A 26,653-nucleotide genomic window follows, 5' to 3' on the forward strand; every position below is an offset into this window, starting at 1 on the left:
TCTAGTGAATTCCCCTCCTTGAAAAAATAGTGGAATGAAAGATTCTACATTGCATCCATGAGTCTTAAGGATAGTTTTGCAATGATTTAATGAGTGTCAAATTTTTATAGCAATATTTGATAACATTATTTCATGAGTATTTGGGAAAGCATGTGCTTAAAAGCAAACAAATAAAAATGGGAATAATAAACATGATGATTTGTACAGTCTCTTTCTTTCTTTCTTTCTTTCTTTCTTTCTTTCTTTCTTTCTTTCTTTCTTTCTCCTTCCTTCCTTCCTTCCTTCCTTCCTTCCTTCCTTCCTTCCTTCCTTCCTTCCTTCCTTCCTTTTCTTGAAATTTGGAGTGGCCGGAGAATTTACTCAGTGAGACCAGGCTTAGAGAAGTCCATGTCAGCAATATTGATATCCAAGTTAGGAAGGTTAGGATACTTCCATTCATGGACTCTGTCTTTTTATTCATTTCCATGTGTTATTCCTTTGTATTCTTATCTTTCTTACAGAATTATGAATCCCTGTGAGGGTAGTCACTGATTTTTGTAGTTACCACCATGCATCCCTTACAAATTTGCTGAGTTGTTAGCATATGGTAGTCATCCAGTAGAAGTTTCTGAAATCAAACAGCTGAAGTAAAGATCACATTTCATTTGTTTTAAAATCCCTATTATGTTCACCTTCAAACACTTCTAAAATCAGAATGTATCTCACACTCAGTATTCTCTTATGATTGCTATCAACACGGCAAAGCAGTGATGATCTAACTTGAGAGAAAATCAGAGACCATATTTCTCTGTAATTCTGGATTATAAATGTCCTTAATGATAAAGAAAGATGTATGGAAAACCATAGTCAACAAAGACTGGGATTGAAACAGTTGGGTTGGGGGCACCTGGGTGGCTCAGTCGGTTGAGCGGCCGACTTCGGCTCAGGTCACGATCTCACAGTCCGTGAGTTCGAGCCCCGCGTCGGGCTCTGTGCTGACAGCTCAGAGCCTGGAGCCTGTTTCAGATTCTGTGTCTCCATCTCTCTCTGACCCTCCCCCGTTCATGCTCTGTCTCTCTCTGTCTCAAAAATAAATAAACGTTAAAAAAAATTTAAAAAGGTGTTTAAAAAAAAAAAGAAACAGTTGGGTTGGTTCTGAGTGTGAAATTTTAGGAATAATTTAATCAACTTGTTTTTTTTTTTACTTTCCTTTTTATACATAGTAAATGGTTGATACATGGCTTAAACGAAAACCTAAGTATATACAGATCTGAAACACTGCTTTCAGTAACATTGTATCTCATAAGAAAACACTGTGGTAGCTTAATTGACATTACACTTTACTTTGTAGTGATACATAAAATAAAGGTCCATCTTGCAATTACTAAACATTGTACAGCCTACAATTTGGTAGCAGATAGTGCATTTTTCATAGTGCTTCATTTACATCTAACACCTTGCAATATTTTGAAGAGTATATCTTTGGTCAAGTACCATTTTTCTGAGAATTGGATAAGAACAGATAGCTACGGTCCCTAAAGCCACTGCAACCCACGTTCACAAAATTACAAATGTTAGTGTCAATACATTCAATTATGTTTTGCTTCCATTACAATCCTCCATCATGAGAAACTTTCATTTGCCTGTGAGGCAAGTCCTCTTGGGCATGTGAATATCTATTTTAAATTTAGAGGCATTGGTGTCCTTCCTCCATCCCAACCCAGGACCATGCCAGGTGAGACATGAAGAAACACAATCTCCTTGCACAGTAACTTAACATCCTCCAACCTGCAGGGATAGCATCTCCTTTACATATAGGACCAACACACCAGCTGGCAGCAGCCACACTAGAACATCAACGCTAATGTCAACTTCATGACCCACCTTTTATGTCAATTCCTCAAATAAATTTGTCGGACTTTTCCATGTCTTTCTCTAATCTCTATCTGTTAAAACTTCCCAGCCTCTACAAACTGATGTAAACGTGATTAGATATTTCCTAACAACCTCAGCCAGCACTTACTGCAATTTTTTATATGTCTATAGCTTTTGCTTATGCCTCCCCAACGATGGACCACAGGGCTATTAAGTGAGGTATTTTATTTTCACTGACAGTATAATCCTTGAGGGCAAGGTAATGTTTTGTCAATCTCTATATAATCCTACAATTTACAATTTAGAGCTCCGCTTGTAATAGGGATTCAATAAATGTTTATTAAACATTAAATTGATACATGTATTAAACTTCTAAACTGATATGCAATCTTTAAAATAATGATTAACTCTCTATGCCACATTTGTGTTCTAATGAATTTTTTTTTCTAAAAACATATTATAAAAACTATTCAGTGGAATAGTTTCATAGTATCACTAAGACTATGTTATGGAAACCATTCGATGCAAATATAAAGAAAGCATGGTTATTAAGATTCAGAAATTTTAGTTGCCATTTAGAATTAGACATCATTCATCAACTATAAATAATTTTCTATGTATATTACACATACATGCAATATTTGAGGAAATGTTTTCATACCAAATGTTATTTGCTTTGTGATAGCCTCGCTAACACAGAAATCTATGTGGTAACATTCTCTAGGCCAACTTACCTCTCACAATGATGTTGGTGGACTTTTTTGCAGGGTTTCCCACATTATTATTGGCGATGCAGCTGTAAGTACCGGCATCTTCTGAGGTGATGGCAGGTATGGTCAACGTTCCTCCATTCAAAACTGTCTTTTCAGGCAGAGTCCCAAAGGACCTGACCCAGGTGAGAGTGGGCACAGGCTCTCCTCCTGTCGTAACACATACTAATGTTATGGCCTCTCCAGGATTTACAACTATAGGGTCATCCACCAAGAGTTTAATTGACGGAGATGCTAAAAGACATAAACAAACAAACAAAAAAAACATGCACTATTTAGATCTCCTACAACTGGAATTCAACAGCATGCTTTATATTTATTCAAACAACTAAAATGGCATATTCTTTTCTTTTGCCAAAATCTTACTGTACAATCAAGTTTAAACCAGATATAATGGTTACATATTTTAATTACATGGCATAAACCTGTAGAAGTGCGCTAAGAATCTTACACAGAGAGAGAGGAATTAAAATTTATGTATTCCTGGATTATTGTTCCAAAATTAGAATGACAAGAAAGATTAAGGTTTTTCAGTAAAAATCCCTTTCTCTTTTAATACTGACAATCATTATTTGTTTTTGTTCTCCCAGGTACAAATGTTGCAGCTGTTTAGTCCTTGTATTTTCATAAGGAAGATCATCAATTATTGAATTTGTGGATCATTCTGAGGTGCTATGATATATTTTTGTGCCTGAACCCAACTGAATAAGAGATAAAGGCGTAGATCATTCCAGTCTTTGACCAAGCAGTGGGCCTGGTTTTTGATCTTGAAAGGAATAACAAATCATCTAATTCTAATGCAGTCCCCATACTTCATCTCTAACCTCTCCATTCACAAAAGGTCTAAGACAGTGAGTTCGCGTAACTGCTTTAAAACAAACAAATGAGAGCTCAAACATAGTTGCCAAACTGTGACTCCTGCCACCCTAATGTTTAGGTTATATAATAATCTCCCCAGTGAAAATATTTCCCTTGCAAACTTCCAGGTTAAAAAATATAAAGATAAATATCCATTCAAAAAAATGCTGTGTTAGACTTTTCACCAAACACTCAAAACAGAAACAGCACAAAAACTATCTGTGTTCACATGCAGCACTTTTTTCTGCTTACAATGAAGTGCTGGCCTACACAACGCATCCCTAAATGAAGACGGGGGAATACAGTATGCTGGTGTCTGATCTTACATATGCAGAAATATCTTATACCAAGGTTAAAACTGTATTGTAAATCCACATCAAAAACACATGAAATATTCAATTGTACAGTAATTTTTTTTAACTATTAACTTCAACTTAGAGTAGAGAGTGATTTTCTCAGAATAAAAGGCAAACTTGTGTGGTCCAATATTGTCTTTCCTTGTTAAAACAAAATAAAGCCAAAAAACAGACAAGAAAAACAGAACAAGAAAACAATTCCATATTATTATTATTATGGTTCTGTGGGATGGGCACAAATTGCCTGGATAACATTTTTATTTTTATTTTTTAATTTTTTTTTCAACGTTTTATTTATTTTTGGGACAGAGAGAGACAGAGCATGAACGGGGGAGGGGCAGAGAGGGAGGGAGACACAGAATCGGAAACAAGCTCCAGGCTCTGAGCCATCAGCCCAGAGCCCGATGCGGGACTCGAACTCCCGGACCGCGAGATCATGACCTGGCTGAAGTCGGACACTTAACCGACTGCGCCACCCAGGCGCCCCTGGATAACATTTTTAAACATGATTTTTTGCATGTTGGTCCTTCTAACATCATTTTAAGTAATATGGATGTTTTTCAAAGTGTCTTAATAGCCCATGTGAGGTGTTTACTTGAAATTATAAAGATTTATGATTAAAACTGGAAAACTCACATAGTGAAAATAATATGCAAAAGGCACTGCAGTTTAGTACAAAAGAAAGTTCTGTCAAATAGTTATTTAATATTACTATTTAAATATTTTAAAAATAGATATTATGTCTAAGTATCAATATATTGCCATGAAAAAGTAAAAGAAATCCCCATAGCCGAATGTGGGGTAAATAGCATAATCTCACAAGGGTATTTGGTTAAAGTATAATTCTAGAGATTCCAACTTTTATATCATGCTAACACAGTTCATTTGTTTTACATCATATTTTAGTAAAATTTAAAGTCCCAAGGCTTAACGGCCATTAACAGCATACGTTTGGACTATGGAAATATACAATGGTGACATTAACTCAAGAAATATGTGCCCCTGAAATCGACTTGTATAAAGATGAGCTTCTATTAGTTTCTATTAAAGAAAAAAGCTCAAGAAAATTCCGAAGTTCAGAAAAATAATACATACATAACAAGACCACTGTTTTACCTATAAAGCACTATATAGAACTATATCCACTGTCTTATTTTTTAAAAAATCCTCTCTTTCCCAAATATGAATTAAAAAAAGAATATCGTCCAACTTAGATTTGTTGAAGATGGCATTCATTTTTCTGATTATCCCTGATATTAAAAATACCCCAAGAAGAACACAATAATGGCAAATGATTTCAAGACTTTAAGAATATTCATATATATGTTAACATCAAAATTTTCTACTTTAAATACTGAAAAGGTAAAAGGTAAATTGCTGTCATTTTGTTTTAGTGTCTTACTTTTGATTTTGTAAGTATCAGTTTTTTTAAACTATGAGGTTTTGCTTAAGAACCTCAGAGGCATTAGAATTCACTAGGCTTAAGTGTAAAGCATGTCTTAGAGAAAAAAATTAAAATGGGAAGACTTAAAAATATTTTTTTCTATTATCAAATGTATTTTTAGAGGAGATTTCTTATTGGAAGGATCCTTTGCTAATTTGGAGGTTTATAAAAGAGTAATGCAATATATCCTGGGCTATTTACTCCCTTTTTATAGGTTTCCATAGCCCCCATATTTTTCCCTTTCATATTACATTGTATAATATTAGCCATGTTATCAGAACTGCTCTTGAGCCAGATGTAGTGTGGTGGTTCTATTATCTGAGTGATTCCATTATCCATAAAGTGGTGGGGTGTTTGAGTGGTAAGAGACACGTGGGTTAAAATCTTGACTGTGCTACTATTTAATAGCTGTTTGAACTTAGACAAGTTCTTTTACTTCTTGGTGACTCAATTTCTCATTGTTGAGATGGAGGAAAGCAATTGCTAACAAGCTTATAGCTTTGAGATGCTTTAACATGTCTAAAGTGTTTACAACAATGTCTAGGACAAAATATCCACTGAAAAAGTGATATCCTCTGTTACTATTTTTGTTACCACTATCATAGCCAGGTCCAACACTTAGCACATAATAGGTACTTAATAAGTACTAGAAAGGCAAATAAATAAGGGAGCAAATTAATAAATGAGTGACTGGTGTTAAAAATTTAGTCACTATAAAATTCAACTGTTCTATTTTATTCTGATGCATATGGCTGAGATATTTTAGGATCATTTTGACATTTGGAGGTTTTATACCATGTCATATAAAACACATTTAAAGACATACACATTGTAAGCAAACATGATTAAGCATTTATTAATATTTTAAATAATTTTCAATTTATAATTTAAAACTATTATTTTTCAAAATTCAACATTTTCACAGGACTTTTCAAAGCTTATGAGCAAAAATTATTATACGTATTTCATCATCCACCTTGTGAGTGAATGCTATTTCACAGTGTCCTTAAATTGTCCAACCATCCTGAGTCTGTGCATTATAAGATTCCTCTTTAGCACTTATATAGGTAGACAGGAAATGAGAAAGATAAATCTCATTACACTAAATCATGTAAGTAGCTGAGTGTTCAGTAAATGACTATAGCATGTGTTGGTCAAATTACCACATCACTATATCAATACAAACATGGAAGGCCACAGAGGTCATCAGTCTCCTTACTATGACAAAACTGCAGTGTCCTAAAACATATTGCAAGATCTAGACATCCATACATTCTTCACAGCAACATCTGAGGGACAGATTACCATTTTCAGCTCATTGTTAAGTAATAAAGAAATTAAACATGAAGATTGAAAAAGGGACAAGAGAAACACTGAATGGACAATATAAGTTTTATTTGGGATGTTCATGAAACCAAAGCAAAAAGTAGAAAAAATGAAATACATACAATAAACAAAGGAAATTTTCCAAATTAAGTGAAATTGAATAGAGTATTTGAAACATGTTTTTAGTTATTACCAACACCTGACTCAAATTACATAAAAATAATTCCAACTAAGTCAGCTTTTAACATAGCTCACACATAGATACCACCAGCTATAAAAATTCTGTGTATACGCAGGGCTTATAAATAACTGTGGTGGCATTCAGATTTTCAGAAAGGTAATCTTGCCAGCACTTAATGATGGCCAGCATGGGTTACCATAGGAGTTGTCACAGAGATGTGACTGTCCTCTTCAACATCAGTATGCCAACATTCTAGCATGACTGATGTGCTCTGTGGTAGGAATCTGACTGACTGGTCGATTGATGGATAAATTATTGGTCCTGGGAGAAACGTGATGAAGTAGGATAACAAAAAGAGAGAGAGAGAGAGAGAGAGAGAGAGAGAGAGAGAGAGAAGGGAACGAAGAGGAAGAGAGGAATAACCAGTCTGCTGTCTTTATTTTCCAAAATCCTAAACATTTAACAGAGTTTCAATAACTGCAGTGTGGAAGATGTATTTTAGGAAATATCTTTGAGAAAGGGAATTCTGGCCATATTCCCTTCAGTTCCTCTTCTGGCAAAACAAAAAGAAGAGTTTTCGTGGGCTGAGCAACAGACACTTCAGCGGGTTCCAGACAGAGAGAGGACTGGCCTCTTGGTTCACACACCAAATCCCAAACAGCTGGATATTCAAGAGCAGAGTATCTGTGTATCCCTTCTTGGTCTGAGGTCACTGAGTGTGACCAGCTAGATAAACGAGGACACAGTGAATCTCATGGGAAAAGCTCCAGGCCTCAGGGGAGTTGTCTTCAGCCCCACGATGGTGGAATGGAAGAACAGAGACGCCTCAACTAGCATGGTCTTTGTCTTAGTTTGAGTCTTTCCAAAAATAGGTCCTGATATATGTAGTTAACTTGAGTGCAGATGCAAGGAATCATACTGAAGGAGCAGAAAAGGGGGAAAGGAAAGGGGGAAAAGCCAGTAAAGGAGCACTAACGAGCTGGTCATCTTTGTGGGAACCCTGGGAGAGACTATGGAGAACAGACCTCAAAGCTCTCCTTGTGAAGAGCAAGAAGGCTGTGTGGGGTGTTGTCTACTACCTCCCATCCCTCATTAGTTGAGGATTATTCTGTGGTTCTTAACTTTCCAACCTCATGCTTTGGTTGAACACATTGCTGAGTCCAGAGAAAGTCCTTAGAGAGAAGAGTACTGAATGTGGAACCTGTAGAAAGAAACTTCAGCAACCTCCACAACATGCTAAGAAGAGAAGGCAGGGCTTTCACAGTATCTGCTAGGATATCCTTCCATGTATCAGTGATAAATACCTGGCTATGTGGAGATAATATGAAAGAAATAGAGAAAGAAAGAATAACAAATAAATGGGTGGTGAGTAGAGGCACCTTTATCCATCAGGATACAGGCACAAAACAAAATGAATAAGAACATGGTGTAAATTGAAGGAAGGGGGATAAAAGTATATATGATTAACTTCCTGCTTCTGTTCTATGGCCCTACATTTTCTAAACTAAAAGATATACAGATGATAAGCAAACCAAGCCCAGCTTCTATGTGGAGAGGCATAGCATAAGGTATGCTTACAGACTCAAGGAATAGGAAAAAATTTCTCCCAGAAGAACTACTTACTTCACTGAGATGCAAGAATCACTATTTTTTTCATGCCTTTCCTTGAAATCCATTTTCAACACACATTTCACTGAAACAGGTTGCAGTGAACATTTCACGTAGTAAAAACGAGAGAATATTGTAGAAGTTGAAGACTGAAAATAACCTATCCATTTACTAGGGTTACTATTCAAATATTATCATTGTTGACATATTGATTGATTCCCATGAAATCCAGAAATGATATCATATTAAGCAATTCTGTTTAAAACAATGCTCCAGGATATGGCAATATTCGAAACAGTATTCATAAATAGTCTCTAATTCAAGAGTGAGGCTTTGGTACAGATATTGAAACCAACATGCATTTTTATTACATTAATATTCACAGACAGAATACTTCTGGAAATGATTGAGAAGGCAGAGTAAGTGTGTTTCTGCACAGAAAATTACATAAAAGTCTCCTTGAAGAGACCTAGTTAATAATAATACCAGGGTCCAAACCAGGTTGGCACAACCTCTTTTGTTATTATTATTGTTGCTGTTGCTGTTATTAGGAAGGAATGTTTTTAGATGTGTTGCTTATTTTCCCTAGTACAACGAATTTCAACACATTCATTCATCCATTCACTCAATGAGTATTTATTGACAACCTACTATATATTTAGTCCCTGTGATGGGCACTTGAAATTTACTGGTGAAAAGAAAAACAGCCAAAGATCCCCTGCACTCAGAAGCTTACATCCTAGCAGGAACAGAGCCAGCCCTTTCCCCATGATTCCCGTTATCTTAGGTGACTTCATATATTTACATCACCTGCCTGTTCTCTGAAGTTATGTGCATTTCTGATCCCTGACCAAGATGCTTATGCCACATGAACAAAATGAGTAAGGAAATTTGCCACAAGATATTATTCAATAAAATGAAGCTTTACAAAATAGAACAAGTGTCATTTACATTTGAATCTAATAAGTGGACAAGATAAATGTAAAAATTAGAAATGGAACTTGTGTTTTAAGGTGAGCAAAAGCTTATTTCAGTCAGTAAGCAATGCCAATAGTTGGGATGATTAAATACTTAATGGCCTGAAATGCCTTCATATACTTTGGGAAACATGATGGAAAATAACAGTAAAACCACATACACCTCTCTCCCTTGGTCAACAATCCCTAACTATTCTTCCCAAAATGTAAAATCTTGGCTAAATTGGGTCTCATTCAAGTTTACAAGAAACCAAGCATTAATTTGCTATTGCAGCCGAATCCCAGGGGGTCATCACTCATGGAGAGTAATCCAAGCTAAGCACTTCCGACTAAGGAATTTGTTGTACACAGAGCTTTCCTGTTCTTTACAGAAGGTACCAGTTGTTTAGGAAGAGTGCCACTTTGTAACAATGTCCTCTTCACAAGATCAATAGAGCATGAATTTGCTATACTTGTTGCCTGAAATTTTCTTTCAGTGTTTATACACTTGGTAAACAGGTAGTCAACACTTTACCATGCTCAACTATCAATATCAATTCTTCACTGGATTCCTAGTTTCCTGCCCAAGCCAACTGAGTTACTTCCTCCTTTGTATGGCAATAGCTACTTTTAGTAACCATCCTTCATGCCCCACTACAACATTACAACACTTACTCCTACCCTTGTACTGTGAGATATTTAGGAATAGGATATCAGGGTGAAAAGGATGATGTTTTTCATATTTGTACCAAGAGCACCTAGAAAAGGATGTCATAAAGAATTAAGTGCTCAATAACGTCTCATTGAATAAAACAATGTTGAATTTAAAGATTAGAGAACAATATGCTTAACATAATTAACTTTCAGGGAAATGCAAATCAAAACCACAATGAAATATGATATCACACCTGTAAGCATGGCTAAAATAAAAAAGACAAGAAATAACAGTGTTGGTGAGGATGTGGAGGAAAAAGAAACTCTAATATTACTGTTAGTGGGATTATAAACTAGTACAGTCATTATGGAAAACAGTATGGATGTTGCTCAAAAAATTAAAAATAGAAATATCATACAATCCAATAATTCCACTATTGGGTACTTACCCAAAGAAAGTGAAAACACTAATATGAAAATACATATGCACTCCTATGTTGACTGCCCCATTATTTACAATAGCCAAGATATGGAAGCAACCTAAGTGCCCATCAAGAGACAAACTGATAAGGAAGATGTGGTATGAATGGAATATTACACATCATAAAAAAGGATGAGATTATACCATTTGAGACAACATGGATGCACCTAAAGGGTATTATGCTAATTAAGTCAGATTAAGAAAGACAAATACCATATGATTTCTGTCATGTGGAATCTAAAAACAAAACAAAAAACAAACAAATAAACAAACACGGGGAAGAATCAGACCCAAAATACAGACAGAAAACTGATGGTTGCCAGACAAGTGGGTGTAAGTGGGCAAAATGGGTGAAGGGAAGTAGAACATACAGGATACCAGCTATGGAATGACTAGGTCACAGGAATAAAACGCACAGAACAAGGAATATAGTTAATGATATTGTAATAGTGACGTATGACGACAGACGGTAGCTAGATTAGTGGTGAACACAGCATAATGTATACACTCAAATCATATTGGTGTACTCCCAAAACTAACATAACACTGTGTGTCAACTATACTCAGTAAAATTAACAATAAAAAATAAAGATTAGAGAACAGAAACTCCACTTAATCCCCAACTACTCATTATTATAAACTTAACCCAAAAAAATAAAATGAAAAAAATGTGACATATGACTTATAATTTCATGAGCCATTCATTGAAAAATAGTAGTTATAAAGACCTGCCAGTTCTTTCACTGCTCGATCCATCTAAACTTAACCTGGTTTATATTACTAACAAGGTGACAACAACGAATTTCTCTATCAAAATTTAGTACACCACTTTTACATAGTATCTTATTTACACTTCTTTGTGCTTAACCCTTTGCTCACTTATGACATACACATTACTATTAATAAACTATGTGATTAAGCTAAATTATATCCCCGAAACCAAAATAAAGGGAGCATGGCCTTTATCCTAAGAGGACAGTATGCAGATAATTCAATATGGCCTTAAAAAAATCAGTCAGGACTTAAGACTTTTCTATGAGAATGAGATAGTGCAGCAGCAGAAGAGATAAAGACATCACCTCTAAGACCATCTGGTGCAGATCTCACAGCTATACTATTGAAGCCGTACCAGAGCATCGAAGCAAACAAAACAATAATTCTGTTCTGGCTACCACAGCTGCTGAAATAGAGGCAGCTGGTATTTCTATAACCAGTATGATAACACAGAGAGATCCATGCAAAAAGGTACTCTCTTACTGGTTACTCTCTTATTGAACTGACAAAGATTACTTTTCTCTTTCTATAACCCAGCCTGGGGACACTGTATTATAGTGTTCTATTTTGAATGCTTTTATGGTTCTATAACTTTATTCTATAGCCATTTTGGCTAAGATTGGTGCATAGCTAATCTTAAAAGAATAATGTTGAATAGATTTAACTCTGCTGGGCCTCTATTTGCCCCCTAAATATCCAGGGAATTCTGTTAAATAATTCCCAAGGGACTACTTAGGCCAGATTTCTATTTTGGTTAGGAAAACACCTAGGCATATAGTCTTCTAATCGTATGACACATATTATTGAGGTTATTCCAGTTCCTAAATTGGGTCCAAGAACTAGCAAAGATTAGATGGAGAAAATTATAACCTTTAATATGTGCCAGACACTCTTCAAAAGCCTTTACATATACTGACTCATTTAATTGCATGAGATAGGTACCATTATTACTCATTTTAGTTATTATCAATCTGAGAAATAGTTTAGATAACTGGCCCAAGTTCACATAGATAGTGACGGCTGGAACTGGGATTCTAATTTAGGCAGTCTGATGTGAGATGAATATAAGTCATTGTAGATAAATTCCAAAGTGAAATAAACAAAGTTGGTAATTTCCAAGCTCTAACAGAATTCTTGCCAGAGGAGAATTTATGCCAGAGGAGGACTTAGTGCTGCCTCTCTGACAGAAAGAAGAGGTAGCATTCGTGTCATCCACTATTACGTTATAAAAACCTAGGGAGGGCAAAAACAAATGTGAGTTGCTAGTCAGACTTCCAGAAACATCTACCATTCGGAATACAAGGCAAAAAGGACTTGTGAACCACCTAAATCAGAATTAAAAGGACTTAATTCTGAAGTGTCTTTGGCTCTCTAGGCCATGCCCAGAGGATGTTTACTCCTAACTTATACATAGCTACAGTGGAATCAGTTATTTCAATTCTCAGATTTCAAGAGGTAAGGAGGAGGAACTTAAAGTCTTCTTGAGACAGGAAAATGGAGAACAACAGTGGTAGGTGACAATGTGCCAGCAAGAAAAGAGAAAGAGAAACATCACATAGAACAGTAAGTGTGGTCACAAAGATAAACTAAGCTATTTCAACTATCATCCTCAAAATGCCAGATTACAAAGGCATAATTTTAAAAAGCAAGAAAAGAAGTAATATATCCACATATTTAGATGTTAGTCATTAGATGCAGAGAGAGAGAAACATTTTTGCTGATGCTCCTAAATTTTGCTATAAAACACTACTTTGTGAAAGACAAAAGTGGTCATATTTTGCTGAATACAGTAGTAGACCAAAGCTTGATAAAAAAATCAAATCATACAAATCATACATACATTCACACTGAACACACTTGAGCCTTATAAATGGTTATTTACTGTGGATTTTGGAAGCAGTTTTACAAAACAGAATATAATCTTGATTGCCTGAACTGGGTCACAACCCAGATAAGTGTAGTGTCATGAGTTCCTCAGCACTGAGCACATATCTGTTACCAACCTCTCAGCTAGGATTTCTGCTCTAGCCTACATGGACATGTGTGCATTTGGAATCTAATTCTAGTAGGTGAGGGTGCCTTAATAAATTAAGACCTGTCCTGGGAAAGCCTACTATTGTGTCAATTTTGTTACATAAAGGAATAAATGTGGTTTTAGGAGATGTTTCCTTTCAAATACAGATAGAATTAAGTATTTTTCTTACTATGAAGGAATCTATATTCCTTCCCCATATTAATTAAATAAAAAAGGAAAAAGGAAGGAAGAAAAAGAATCAGAGCATAATTCGTAAAAAATAAATGTGCTGAAATAGAAAAATTTGATTTCAAGTGTTGTGTGTGATTAGGAACCATTTGGACTGAATTGCAAAGCCATGCACATTGTGGTTTACACTGGAGAGAATGACAATTTTAAACTATAGACCTTGTAGTAGGTGTCACTGCAGTATCATGTTAACATTCTGTAAATAGTAGCTGCTGCTTAACACTGTCATTACAGATCTAATTCCAACAAGAGTCAATTCAAGTCTAACCATTTAACTAGCTACACTTCTTATCTTGGGATTTCAGACATTCAGAGAATATTTAAATATATTGCTGCCATGTTCTAGGACAATGCTGCTACATGATAAGGGAGGTATTTACTTTTTGAATAAGAAATAATGTAATATAGCATGTGTAGAAGAACTAAATAAGCTGCAAAAAAATGGAATACTGCTTAAGGAAAGATTAAAAGCCAATAAAACCTTTTTAATACGATTTTAATATGAGAGATAAAACATTGACTGAATCACCTCTGAATTCAATTCCTCTCTACACATAAGAAATGTATGTATAAAATGTCCTGCCAATATTTTATTTCTCAAAGCCACTGGAAATATAGATTTTACATTTTACTTCTGATATTTTCACTATAGATTTCAGTAAATCTACATGTTCCCATTTTAGTATGGGCTGCAGAAATATCTTTACGGAGGATGTGAAGACCATTTGTTTTAAGTGTCAAATTATTTTTTGTTTTTGTTCAAGTTCTTAATATATTGATTTGCCTATTTAACTCTTCAGCAACTTGAGAATTAAATCCATGGGGGCGCCTGAGTGGCTCAGTCGGTTAAGCGTCCGACTTCAGCTCAGGTCACGATCTCGCGGTCCGTGAGTTCGAGCCCCGCGTCGGGCTCTGGGTTGATGGCTCAGAGCCTGGAGCCTGCTTCCGATTCTGTGTCTCCCTCTCTCTCTCTCTGCCCCTCCCCCGTTCATGCTCTATCTCTCTCTGTCTCAAAAATGAATAAACATTAAAAAAAATTAAAAAGAGAATTAAATCCATTTTATACTGAATGTGGATCTGCGTACATATAATAATGCTTTTTAAACCTATATTCATATTTAACACCTAGCTTAAACACACAAAATGATATTTAGCATGCAGACCACTGCATATTCAGAGAATTTTCAGATTCTTTGAAATGTAGTATCATATTTTTTGTATAGCCCATAGTGTCATAATACTTTATGATATCATATCAAATTGCTTTTTACTTATGGTTCTAAAATGAAAAAGACTTGAAAATTACAATTTTTTTATCAGATTGAGCTAAATTTAAAGTTGAAAGACAACATGCAACAAGGCAGGATTTGAGTTATTACATACTTCTGATCCACATCAAGAGAATTAGAAAGATATAAAAATAGGGGTTTACCCTCCTATTCCCCTTTTTGTTTCCTTTAAGCAAGTGCCTTAGTAGATTTAATCCTGGAGAAATTTAACAAGAAACCCATATTACACTGCCTACTTTCCCAAAAGGTTTGTTCATCTATTTCCTGTTGTCCCTAATTTGTTTTCTCTTCACTTTGGAAATATATTTGGAACTAAAGCCTTTTCAGTAAAACAAAGCAAACTATGGTTGCTGGATTTTGCTTTCCCCGGCTGACTTAAAATCCTCCCTCTTGCTTGGTTGAGTACAATGTTGCACTGCCAAACCAAAGTAACAACTTAAAAAGAGTAGCTTCATAAAAGTGACACATCTTTTTATGCTAAAACTATATACCTGTATTCTTGATAATATTCATTCTTATCAAATCGGGATACAAGGTGCCATTAATAAAACAAGAGGCCACGGCTATCATCAATGAATTCCTATTACACAATGTGTCTATCAGAAAATAAAACTGCTGACTTTACTGCACATTCACTAGGTAGTATGTGATTGAAAGTTGCCATCAATAAAATGCTCAAGTAGTTCAATAAGCAACTAAAGCAGAGTGACTCAAAGCAGCTGACAGAAAGAAATGCTGTTCAAAACAAAAACTAAAGCATATTATTAAACAATTGGACATGCCTATTTTCCATGGGAATAGAACAGTAGCAAGTAAATCAACAGGAGTATGTTGCTATAGGGAAAAAAATGTTTCTTAAAACAGACTTTGCAGAAAATGGAAATTGAGGGAATAGCTGAAATCTTTGTAAGGCTTTGGAAATAACTGCCACAATAGCAAACCAAAAGTGCATGTGATGTCTGGACTTACAATCAAAAGATTGATGTTAATGCATTTCTGATACTCAGCTTGTCTGTTATTTCCCATTTACCAATCTCTCAGCTTCCAGTCCCTATAACAATATACTACATACCCTATGTATCAACTACTACAGGGTCTCTCTCTCTCGGTCTCTCCCTGATTTTAATTAAAAGTCTGCATGAACCAATATGAATCTTTTAAACTATGGCTACTGTGGCTCGCATGACTCTATGATAGTAACAGTGACCACAAGGCTACAACTTAGCCCACCAGGGCGACTTAAATCCTATGAGTAATGTGGCTAATCTCATTTAATCTTTCCAGTATGTATGATGAGGTAAAAACAAACTTGATACTTTGAAATGCCTTAGAGTTTGAGGGAGAACAGTAGCCAGGGATGCATCCTCTCTTGAAGGACATTAAAGCCTTCCTGCCGCTGAATTCTTTAAATTTTGTATAAGAAATAAGGAAAGTACAATATTTGCAAAGATTCTCTAGAATCTGTACATTCGGTTCATAGATTATTTAGTAGCTTCACTTTTTCCTGGATAGTAATGTAAGTCCCATGTATAAAAGGACATCAAGCACAATGAGGTATTAATATTCCTAAACTGTGTGAGCCTGAACCTTTCTTGATGGACCTTGGGGCTCAAGAGTACCTGTGTATGTATAGGTTTCATCCACTTCTTTGCAACCAGCCACCTCATTCATGTAGGTTTTTATTGTTGTTGATGTTACCTTGCTAAATAAAAATGAAATTTTAGAGTGAATGTTGTCTTTTAATCAATCTGAAACCAACCTCAGAGAAAATTATCAATATGACTTGACAGAAAAGCAAGTTCAAAGAGTTGACAGAATTGGTCATAGCACCAATGGAGTAGGGAGAACCAGGATCCATACCCAGGTATTCTCACTGATGCTTCTTTACAAAAGAGTGGCTTAAAGCTGTATATGCATTAACAATTGTCATTAAGACTAGTATCCTATATGGAAGGAGGCTGCATGTGGAATTAGATCACTGGATAATTAAACATACTGGTTTGCCTGGGATTAAAGGGTTTTCCAGAATTGGGACTTTCACTGAGTCTAGGACAAACTGGGAGCGTCGGTAACCTTAAAGATGATCATTTGCTATAATCAATTCTAGGATTAGGGTGAATAAATAATGGGATTAGGTACATGAACTAACGGAAATTATTTTACCTTCATCTTGACATCCAATAATATACAAATTCAAATTTTTCGACAAATGATTGTGGAGTTATTCTGTATCACAAGTTATGAGTGGCAAATTCAAAAACCATGAAAGAAGTCTAAAATGCATTTCTACCAATTTAATTAGTATCTATAATAGCATAATTTCGAGCAGTTTCACTAGAACAATAGAATCTTGAAAAGTACTAAGCTGTGGCCTATAAATCCATAATCTAGAAGCAATTTAAAATTTAAAAAATGAATTATTCTCAGGGATATAAAAATCCTTATTTTATTTTGGCTTATCTTCACTCAACTTGCTGAAAGAAATATTATAAAATACATGGTTTGAACTTTCTATTCTCATAGGTAATTTTTAAATTATTTAATTTAATTATAGTCTAACAGCATATGAAGAATAGTAACTACTTAAAATTAGAAAAATCTTACCAATGAATTATTCTAGATGTTTGCTAAATCACAAACTATTTGATATGCTCCAAACTATTTGTGGTAATTTGTGAGACAGAATGTCAATAGCTTACAGCCTTGTCAATGAATGAAAAGTGTTTCATTTGACTAACAGTGTTTTTTTAATGTTTATTTATTTTTGAGAGAGAGAGAGAGACAGAGAGAGAGAGCGAGCATGAATGGGGTAGAGGCAGGGAGAGAGGGAGAGAGAGAATCCCAAGCAGGCTCTATGCTGACAGCAGGGTTCGAACCCATGAACTGCAAGATCATGACCTGAACAGAAATGAAGAGTTGGATGCTTAACCAACTGAGCCATCCAGGCACCCCTCACTAACAGTGCTTTTTAATCTTGTTCCATGTTTAGATATCTGCTGTGTCTGGGTTCTGATACCTTCTGGGAGAGCTGATGGCTTCTGAGGAATATTTTATATAAGAATTCATAATCCAAGAATAACTTTGGATATAACAAACTTAAAAAATGCACTGCTAGGACAACAAAATGCACAGGTGTAGGGAGATCTCAGCAACATGCAAACTTCTTGTTACTATAGTAATAGGATTTTGGGAAATCTGGGTCACCTTGTTGCTCTGGAAACAGTCTCAGGAAGACCAAAGTTGAAACCCCATAATGACAATGCTTCTATCTCCAGATTCACTGCTTACTCATCACCTGTATTTTCACATTTCTGAAGAGACATTAGTGAGAATAGGTCATATATAAGTTCGATTACCTTAGGAAAAGATGAGCACTCATATTAAGAATCTGCTGCATATCAACATGATTGAAAGCTTTTTCAATTTACCTTACATACCATTATTGATTTCACAAAATAATACTTTGATTTCTGTTAAACATTTTTGTCAATAATATTTTATATAGTATACCAGAATATGTACTCATTTCTATAGATTTTTCTGAGAAATTATTATTTAATTCACCCACTGATAAAAGTAATTCACAAAATGATTATGAACTTTTTTCAAGATTAGTCATCAGTGGTTGAAGCTGTAAACCATATCCTAGCAAAAACCCTAAGATTCTTATCACCATCTCATCATTATTACTAATGGTGTCATTTTATTCCTTCTTTCTATTATCTAGGTTAACAACCCAATTATAGCTATTATATATTATATTTGTTATATGCCAGATATTTTTTTTAAGTTTTTCATTTAATAGCATTTAGAGCTTACAAAACTAAATAACGTGGAACTTTGTATTATCCCCATTTTATGTGGGGGAAAAATAAGTTTAAAGAAACTAAGTAACATCTACAAGTTCAGAAAACCAGAATTTGAATCTAAGATTTTTGAATTTCCAAATTCACGCAACAGTTATAGGAAACATCTCATTCTCTAATGATAGCATATCAACATTATGTGTGTTCTGTTGGTGGATTTAGTAGTAAATACCGGTTTTAGAAAATGTGAATTATCTATGATAAAAAATATCCATTAAGGCACTCATGTTCCCAATATTTCAGTGTGTGAAATGGTGATTTTTGGCTTTTTTCTGTTTTTTTTCCTTCTGTTTTATTTTCTGTTGCACATACTAACTTCACCAAAAAGGAAATCAGAAAAATAATGTATGGGTTCTCTGTATATTATCTGTGATCTTATTTCAATATTTTGATCATGCTCTTAAAATTTCATGCTAATACTATTACAATAGTGATTTCTGCCCTCACTAGATTTTCATTCACCTTTTACAGTTGCTTGTAATCTCCAAACCTAAAATTACAGGGCCACAAACACTCTCACTAGAGTTGAAATACTTTGTGATACTAATGAAGAAAGGGTTTTTTTTCTTTAAATGTTAAATTCATTTTCTTACGTGGATTTTACATATATTATAAACTTATATCTGAAATTTTAAAAGAAAAGGAATCCTAAATGCAAAAGCTACCTCTCAGTCATTTCAAAGTGTTATGGACTGAAATGTGTGCCCCTAAATTCAATGTGTTCAAGCCCTAACCCCTGGTGTGACTGTATTGGAGATAGGGCCTTTAGGACATAATTAAGGTTAAATGAGGTCATAAAGGTGGGACTGTATGTAATCTGCTGTGTCTTTATGAGAGGAGGAAGAGACACAAGAGCTCTAGCTCATTCATGCCCTCCCTCTGTGAACCACAGAGGAAAGACCACAGCTGGGAAGGCAGCTATCTACAAGCCAAGAAAGAGAGGCCTCCCCAAAACTCAACTCGAACAGCATCTTCATCTTAGACTTCCAGCCTCTAGACTGTGAAAACATAAGTTTCTGTTGTTAGGCCACCCATCTATGGCATTCTGTTATGGCAGCCCAAGAAAACTAGTACAAGGAAGTCATTGTATTTGCACTATGTACTTCTCACAAATGTAGTCTTTTTTGAAAGAGTTATTATTGTTGGTGAAATGCCATATTTTTTTAATTTTTTTAAGGTTTATTTATTTTTGAGTGAAAATCAGATTGTGCGCAGGGGAGGAGCAGAGATGGGGAGACAAAGAATCTGAAGTAGGCTCCAGGCACAGAGCTGTCAGCACAGAGCCCAACGTGGGGCTCAAACCCACCAACTGTGAGATCATGACCTGAGCTGAAGATGGACGCTTCACTGACTGAGCCACCCAGGTGCCCGTGAAACACCATATTTAAGTCCTAATAAATGATACTACTGATTGTATAGATGCAGGAGAGACCACCAAAAGGCAAGACACTCAAATATCCATATAGCTAAGAAAAATGCCTGAGGTCAGCACCCACATGTACAGCAAAATGTCTACTGCCCCTTTCTTTGCATTTAAATGGGCTATCTATGAAAAAGGGAATACCATTTTACAAGAGGAAGGGTTTATGTATTTTTATTTCATATCTACAGCTATTCCTATACTACTCCTATAACTGAAATATTATTTTATTTCTCATAACACCTATTAAATTCCCATAAACATAAAACTACCATAAATCACAATGTACAAAAAATCTTACATTGAAGTTTATTGTAATTGCTGGGAATTTATATTATAGCTACCAGGTGGGTTATCTAACAGAATAGGCAACAGTTACCTAGCATAAGAAACAGAGATTTCTCCTAACCTCTCTTATTAACACAGATTAAAGGGGGGGAGGGGGGAAGAAGAGAAAGAAGATGAAAAAGAGATAGAAGGGAGAGAGAGAGGAAGAGGAGAAAGGGGTATAGGTTTGCCCTATTTATTTAGCCAGCAATAACTTTTATGATGAATTGGTTCTTAAATGTGATGCACATTTCAGGAAGACATCTTAATTAGGTAATTTTTATAAATGCTAAATGTGAGCAGACTAAATCAAAAGACTATATAATTAAGTAAAATTAGCCCCACCTGTCCCATTTCTTTACAGACTACATCATAACCTCTCAAGCAGGTACAAAATATGTTTTTCATCCTAATATAAGTAACCTACTTAATTCTTACTTGCCTTTCAAATCATGACACATCAATATATAAGTGCTAGAAATAAATTAAAATAAATTAAATTTGCTTTATCATAATTCCTATGTGCCCTCATGTTAGAAGTATAAATTATCTGAGAAATTTTAGTATTTAATATTCAAAGTTAACATAATTATGATAATTTAAAATATATACCTATATTTATTAATATTCTAAATTTACAAATTTTAACAGGTTTGTTTTAATGAACTAAGAAAAATACAGCTACATTGGGAATTTACCAATCAAGAGCTAATCTTTGTCTTCCAAACAGGAGTAGGAAACAACTTTGGTCTCTGCTACAACATTATGACAAGAAATTAATACACCTAAAATCTTCATATTTTATAAAATTCTACAAACTGTCATGATAAGTCCTAAGACAGCTAGATCAGGTATGATAAATAATGATATTTCTATGATAGGAGATTTTCCATAGCATGCCAAGTAACCAACAGGGGCCAACAAATGATTGGACACTCCATGGTCCAATGATATTCAATTATAAGCTCTACTATATGCCAATTCATAGCAGAAAATTTAAGGAAATATGTTGTTGGTATATCTACAAATGATGCTGCCTTTTAAAATGACACCTAAACATGGCTTTTCTAAGCAGTTCTATAAAAAAACAGCCTCTTACTAACAAAAGTTCCTATTCACAAAATAGACTGGTTCATGGAAAACACTCTAATGATACAGACAGTTTTTGTTTTCCAAAGCAATCATTTATACTTGGTTAAAGTGTGTACATTGCAGGAAGTGTAATTCAGCAGGTATAGGAAGGGCCCAGAGAACTATGCTCCATGATGCAATTGTTCTGCTGCAAAAACTTTTTGAAAACGTTATTCACAGAGGACTGTCTCCATCTTCATAGGCTATGTCATTTGGGCATTGTGCAAAGCATATCAATACCCTGATTACAATTAAAAAGTTTCCCTGAGATGTTAGAATAAAATTATATCAAAAATACATTTAATAGTCAATTATTTGATCTCCATTACAAAAATTATTTCCAAAGTTATCCTTTCGTCAACAAATTAATTAACAAACAAGAGCAATCACAGATATTACAATATTTGTAATAGGATATTCTCCCCCTCAATACTTTAAATATTTTCCTTGACATTTTGCAAACTAAGAGTTAAACATATGGGAACTTTATGTCATTTAAAGATTCACAAGAGTGAAACGATAAAGAGCACCTGTCTCTCACATCGATTACGGCCATGGTGACTCCTGATCTTCCAGTGTTAGCAATGAAATAGCCTGTATGCACTTGTCAGTTTATTGACCTGTTTGCATGAAGATGCTGAAAGCTTAATTTATTCCTGGTGTATTTGAGAGCCACCTTAAGATTCCACCTATTTGAAATGCACCAACTCTTTCAACTTAAGAGTACAACCAGATGGTGAAAATGCAGAAGAAACCTGGATTGAATATGTAAAGCACCAGGCTGCAGGCCGTGCCCAATTATAGTTAGTGAAGAGTCAAACAAGGCACTAACTTGTATTTTTAAACCCAATTATTTACCATAACTCTGATGCTCATTTTTCAGTGAACATCAATTTAAGATTTTTGTGAGATAATTTATAAAAGAGAAAAATAGGTTATTTTGTTAGCTCAGTCTACATATGCAACACTGCAGTCTGAAAAATAAAGAATGGAACAGAAAACTGAACAGTTAAACAAAACATCTATATTACAGAGTTCCTGTGCTCTCTGTAAGACAGGGAGTCAAATCTTTGTTTTCTCAGCTGCAAATGTTAAAAATCACCTCAGAAATAAAGTCACCCAACTGCTTTCTAAGACCTCAGGCAGGGAAAGTCTATCACCTCTCATGGTAATCTTCTCCATTCAGCTTTAGGATAATACGTGCTTTTTTTTTTTTTTCCTAATAAAACTCCGGTTGAAATTTAAGTTCATTTTCTCTAGCTCTACAAAAAAATTTTGAATAGCTAGTCAGTCTCCTATTTAAGACAACTCCTCAAACATTGGGATAGATTTTGTCCCCTGTAGTTAGTAGCCATAGAACATTGAGAAATAATAAAGTATACATTCCTGAAGCAGAAAAAAAAATGTTAACTATAATTTTGTTGTACCTCTTAGACTTCAAAGAAATTTTGTTTATGTTGATTTAGTTCATTCTCAAAACAACCCAATGAGGATACTTTAATCACTATGGGATAGTATGTTATGTGTCAAATGATAAAGACGTGATAAAAAGAAAACAAAACATCTACCTGCTTACATCCCAGTAGTTATAAAGATAAACTGAGACAATAAACAAGAAATACTTTTAAAAGTAATAAAACATTGTCAAGGGCAAAGCTGTGACATATGTAATAATATCTACTACTTTGTCCTTATTATGTCGCAATGTTTCCCCATCCCATAGAACCTACTTACATTTTATTTCTAATTTTTCTCTCTGGATCATGTGTATTTTAAAAATAAATTAAAGAAACTAAGAAAAACAAAATCAGTTATAATAATTCACAAAGTATTTCATGCCAAGAACAATAGCATCATCACACCCAGTTCTTACATGTTAATCTCTGATAATTATTTCTCAATATCATATTTCTTCTTTTTAAAGTGAAATGAGATTATTAACTTCTATAAGTCTTAGGTCTCCTAAAATTTTATATTTCTATTTTTTTATTCAATGTAGTTTCCCTCAAGTCTTTCTCATCCTTCTTGATAAAGTTTATTTTCATCTCCCACTTTCTTCTTCTACCTTCCACAAATGACTTTTACCTGCTGCTTAAGAAATCATTTCTCCAGTTTAAGGCAATTTACATCTTATCCAATATTCCTGTGCCTATCATTGCTGACCCATAATAGGAACCCAATACACTTCTGACAAATAAATGAATGAATACATTTTTAAAATGACCTTTCAAAATTGTAACAACTCAATGGAACATATGTTGATGGGTCAATGTTTGAGCACATGTTTTTTCCACCTTCCAATAAAGTCCCAGGTTTAATCTTCTTACCAAATGAGCTGGATGGGGATGCTGACTAGTTCTTTGTTGAAAAAACTGACAAAGTGTTCCAAGTGCTTTATGTATATTAACTCGTGAATTCTTCTCTACAACGTTAAGAATTTATGAGGAAACGGAGGCAAAGAAGTGTGAAGTGATTTGCTCAACAAAATCCAAGTGCTAATAAGTGGCAGAATCAAACCTATACCCATGCACACCCAACACACACCTTTCCAGGTTTCTGTTAATGAGAAAAGTCCTTTTAAAACTCCATATTTTAATAGCATTATTTAAAAGTAATAATTTATATTAATTGCCACTGCAAGTTTCTCAACACCAGTTCAAATTCTATTTGATTGGGGTGACTGGACACAATCATAGAAAAGACAGTCCATTCCCATGCTCTCTCTTTGCTCTTTCATTTAGCAATTCCACTTTAATATGTTTGCAGTTATTCTGAGGTCTATAGTACTAAACACAGGCTGACTTAAGTTGCAATCTTGCTAATGTTTTGACATTTTCTACAAAAATGCTTTCCAGAAAACACCTACCTGAAATTACCAATTAACTATCTTGACTTGAAACAGAGTAAGAGAGGGATTCTGTTACCTAGCTTTGGAATTACAAAACACTTTTAGCAATTTAGACCATAAATTTTTATATGAAGAATCTAATATTTCTCAGAATGTTTTGAACAGGACATGGGCATGCTTGTGACATTTATGAATACAATATATTAAGGAAGCACAATTTTGTATGCAATATAAACAAACCTAACATGGGAACATATTGCATTGTAAAGTGTGCATTTACTAAAAGCTTTCCAGATATCACAGATATCACAGATATCACACTTTTCTGGGGGAAAAATAAAGATGCCTTGTACCTACTTATACTAAAGAAATAATTTGGTATACAAGAAAGTTAGAGCCTTTTTAAACATTAACGATGGATAAAAGACATAAGACACTGAGAGATAGCTCCATACCTGTTTTGTTGGAAAGTCTAAATGACACCATCTTATCAGGAATATTACATACATTCCTCACTGAAGCAATGCAGCTATAATTAGCATAGTCCTGAGGTCGAAGATTCTTTAGTTTTAAGATCTTGGTTTCACCCTGAAAACATAGAAAAGGTCGTTAGAAAAAGTCAACAGTAACCAAAATGAATGAATGATGAATCATGGCATTATAGTGTATTAAATCATATTATTATCAAAATCTAGCAGATTGTCTTATTTTGAAGGAAAATGTCTTTAAATAAAACAAAAACAAAAACAAACAAACAACAAAAACACCACATGCATTTAAAAATAATACCGCAATGTGCCTGGAGATAAAAACTAACAGACTACAATGAAAACTCAACATTTTCTTTGCAAATTAGCTTCATAAGGGGAGAAATCTATTTTTGGTGGTGGTTATGCCAATTATTATGCAAAGATCAGAACAGTGTACTTAATAATGGAGTTTATTCAACAAATGCTGCAATCTATATAGACTTCAACATGAAATGTTTTGAAAGAAAAGGATTCTGAAGAAGAGCTAATAAACGAAAAACTGTTGGTAGAAAAGTTATTGAAATCAATCTAATAACAGGCAATTAAATTTATAAACATAAATATTTTGTGTATATGTATCAATGATAGATGACAGATATAGAACTGTCTTAAAGAAGTATTCATGAATGTTTCTGAATAATTACTGCTCTTGCTATCTTATATTCAGGAGTTCAAGACCTAGATCTTCCAGGTAAATCTGCAAAATCATACACTCAAATCAGGCAAGCTGGACAAACTCTTGATAATCCAGGAAAGACCATGTAAAACAATGAAATTATTCCAAGGGTAAAAGAGCAAACAAACAACAACAATAAAAAATTAAAGAAAAAAAACCCTACTGCCCAATTTAAAATAGGTCTCTTGAGATTTTGTTACTTTAAGGTCATTAATGCATCGTCTCCAAATAGTTCTTCTCATAAGTAAATGAATTATGGAAATGATAAACAGTATCCCAATGAAATCATATTTGGTATAGTAATTTTCAAAATGTTATTTTTTTCCAGATAATATCTACATGTAACAATGTATAACATCACTCAAATACTAAAAATTGTAATACTTTCATATACTCTTCAAAAGTGTCAGAATACATAGTGAGAAGACATATAAGCACTACCTGCTCATTTGCAATAGAAAAAAGCTTGCTCACACATAGACATTCACACCTAGTTTTGCAAATGTGTCAAATGAATCTCTCCTTCAGTATGCAGGGGCACTGTGGCTATAATTCCACTCATTCACTGTCAAAATTCAGTCTTAAATTAGTCCACTTTCCTCAGGGGGCTTAGAAACAATCTCCTATCTTTAATTTTTCTTTAGGAAAGACACTGTAATTTTTCTATACAAACAATTGCAAATTCATCCCACACGAATATACATAGTGTGTGTGTTTCTAGAACTTATATTTAAAATATATTCTCAGTGTATTACAGAGTTCTCACACTAACTAAACACAATGCCTAGAAAAGTGTGTGCTTAGCTAGAAAGTATAGTTGAAAGAAAATGTTACTCTAGAACCAGTTGACTAAGATATTTTTTTTTTCAGTTTTTTACTTTACATCCAAGTGAGTCAGCATATAGTGCAATGATTTCAGGAGTAGAATCCAGTGACTCATCCCTGACATATAATACCCAGTGCTCCTCCCAACAAGTGTCTTCCTTAATGTCCCTTGCCCATTTAGCACATCCCCCCACCCAAAATCCTCAGCAACCCTCA

The 26,653-nt window shown here is 34.5% G+C and overlaps 1 protein-coding gene across 2 annotated transcripts in view; it reads right to left on the reverse strand.

Annotated features, from left to right (window-relative positions):
- MDGA2 (MAM domain containing glycosylphosphatidylinositol anchor 2) overlaps positions 1-26,653 on the reverse strand; it is an 860,340-nt gene that overhangs the window by 268,322 nt on the left and 565,365 nt on the right. For both annotated transcript variants that reach the window (XR_005790861.1, XM_040477059.1), the window contains exons 5-6: positions 24,862-24,994; positions 2,589-2,858 (exon numbers count right to left, since the gene is read on the reverse strand). Coding sequence is in view for 1 of the 2 variants with exons in the window: in XM_040477059.1 (XP_040332993.1) it covers positions 2,589-2,858; positions 24,862-24,994 (403 nt within the window). In the remaining variant the exon portion in view is untranslated. The remainder of the gene's footprint in view (positions 1-2,588; positions 2,859-24,861; positions 24,995-26,653) is intronic.

This window comes from Herpailurus yagouaroundi, unplaced genomic scaffold (assembly GCF_014898765.1).
Source record: "Herpailurus yagouaroundi ecotype Mexico unplaced genomic scaffold, PumYag 141, whole genome shotgun sequence".
Classification (NCBI taxonomy): Eukaryota; Metazoa; Chordata; class Mammalia; order Carnivora; family Felidae; genus Herpailurus; species Herpailurus yagouaroundi.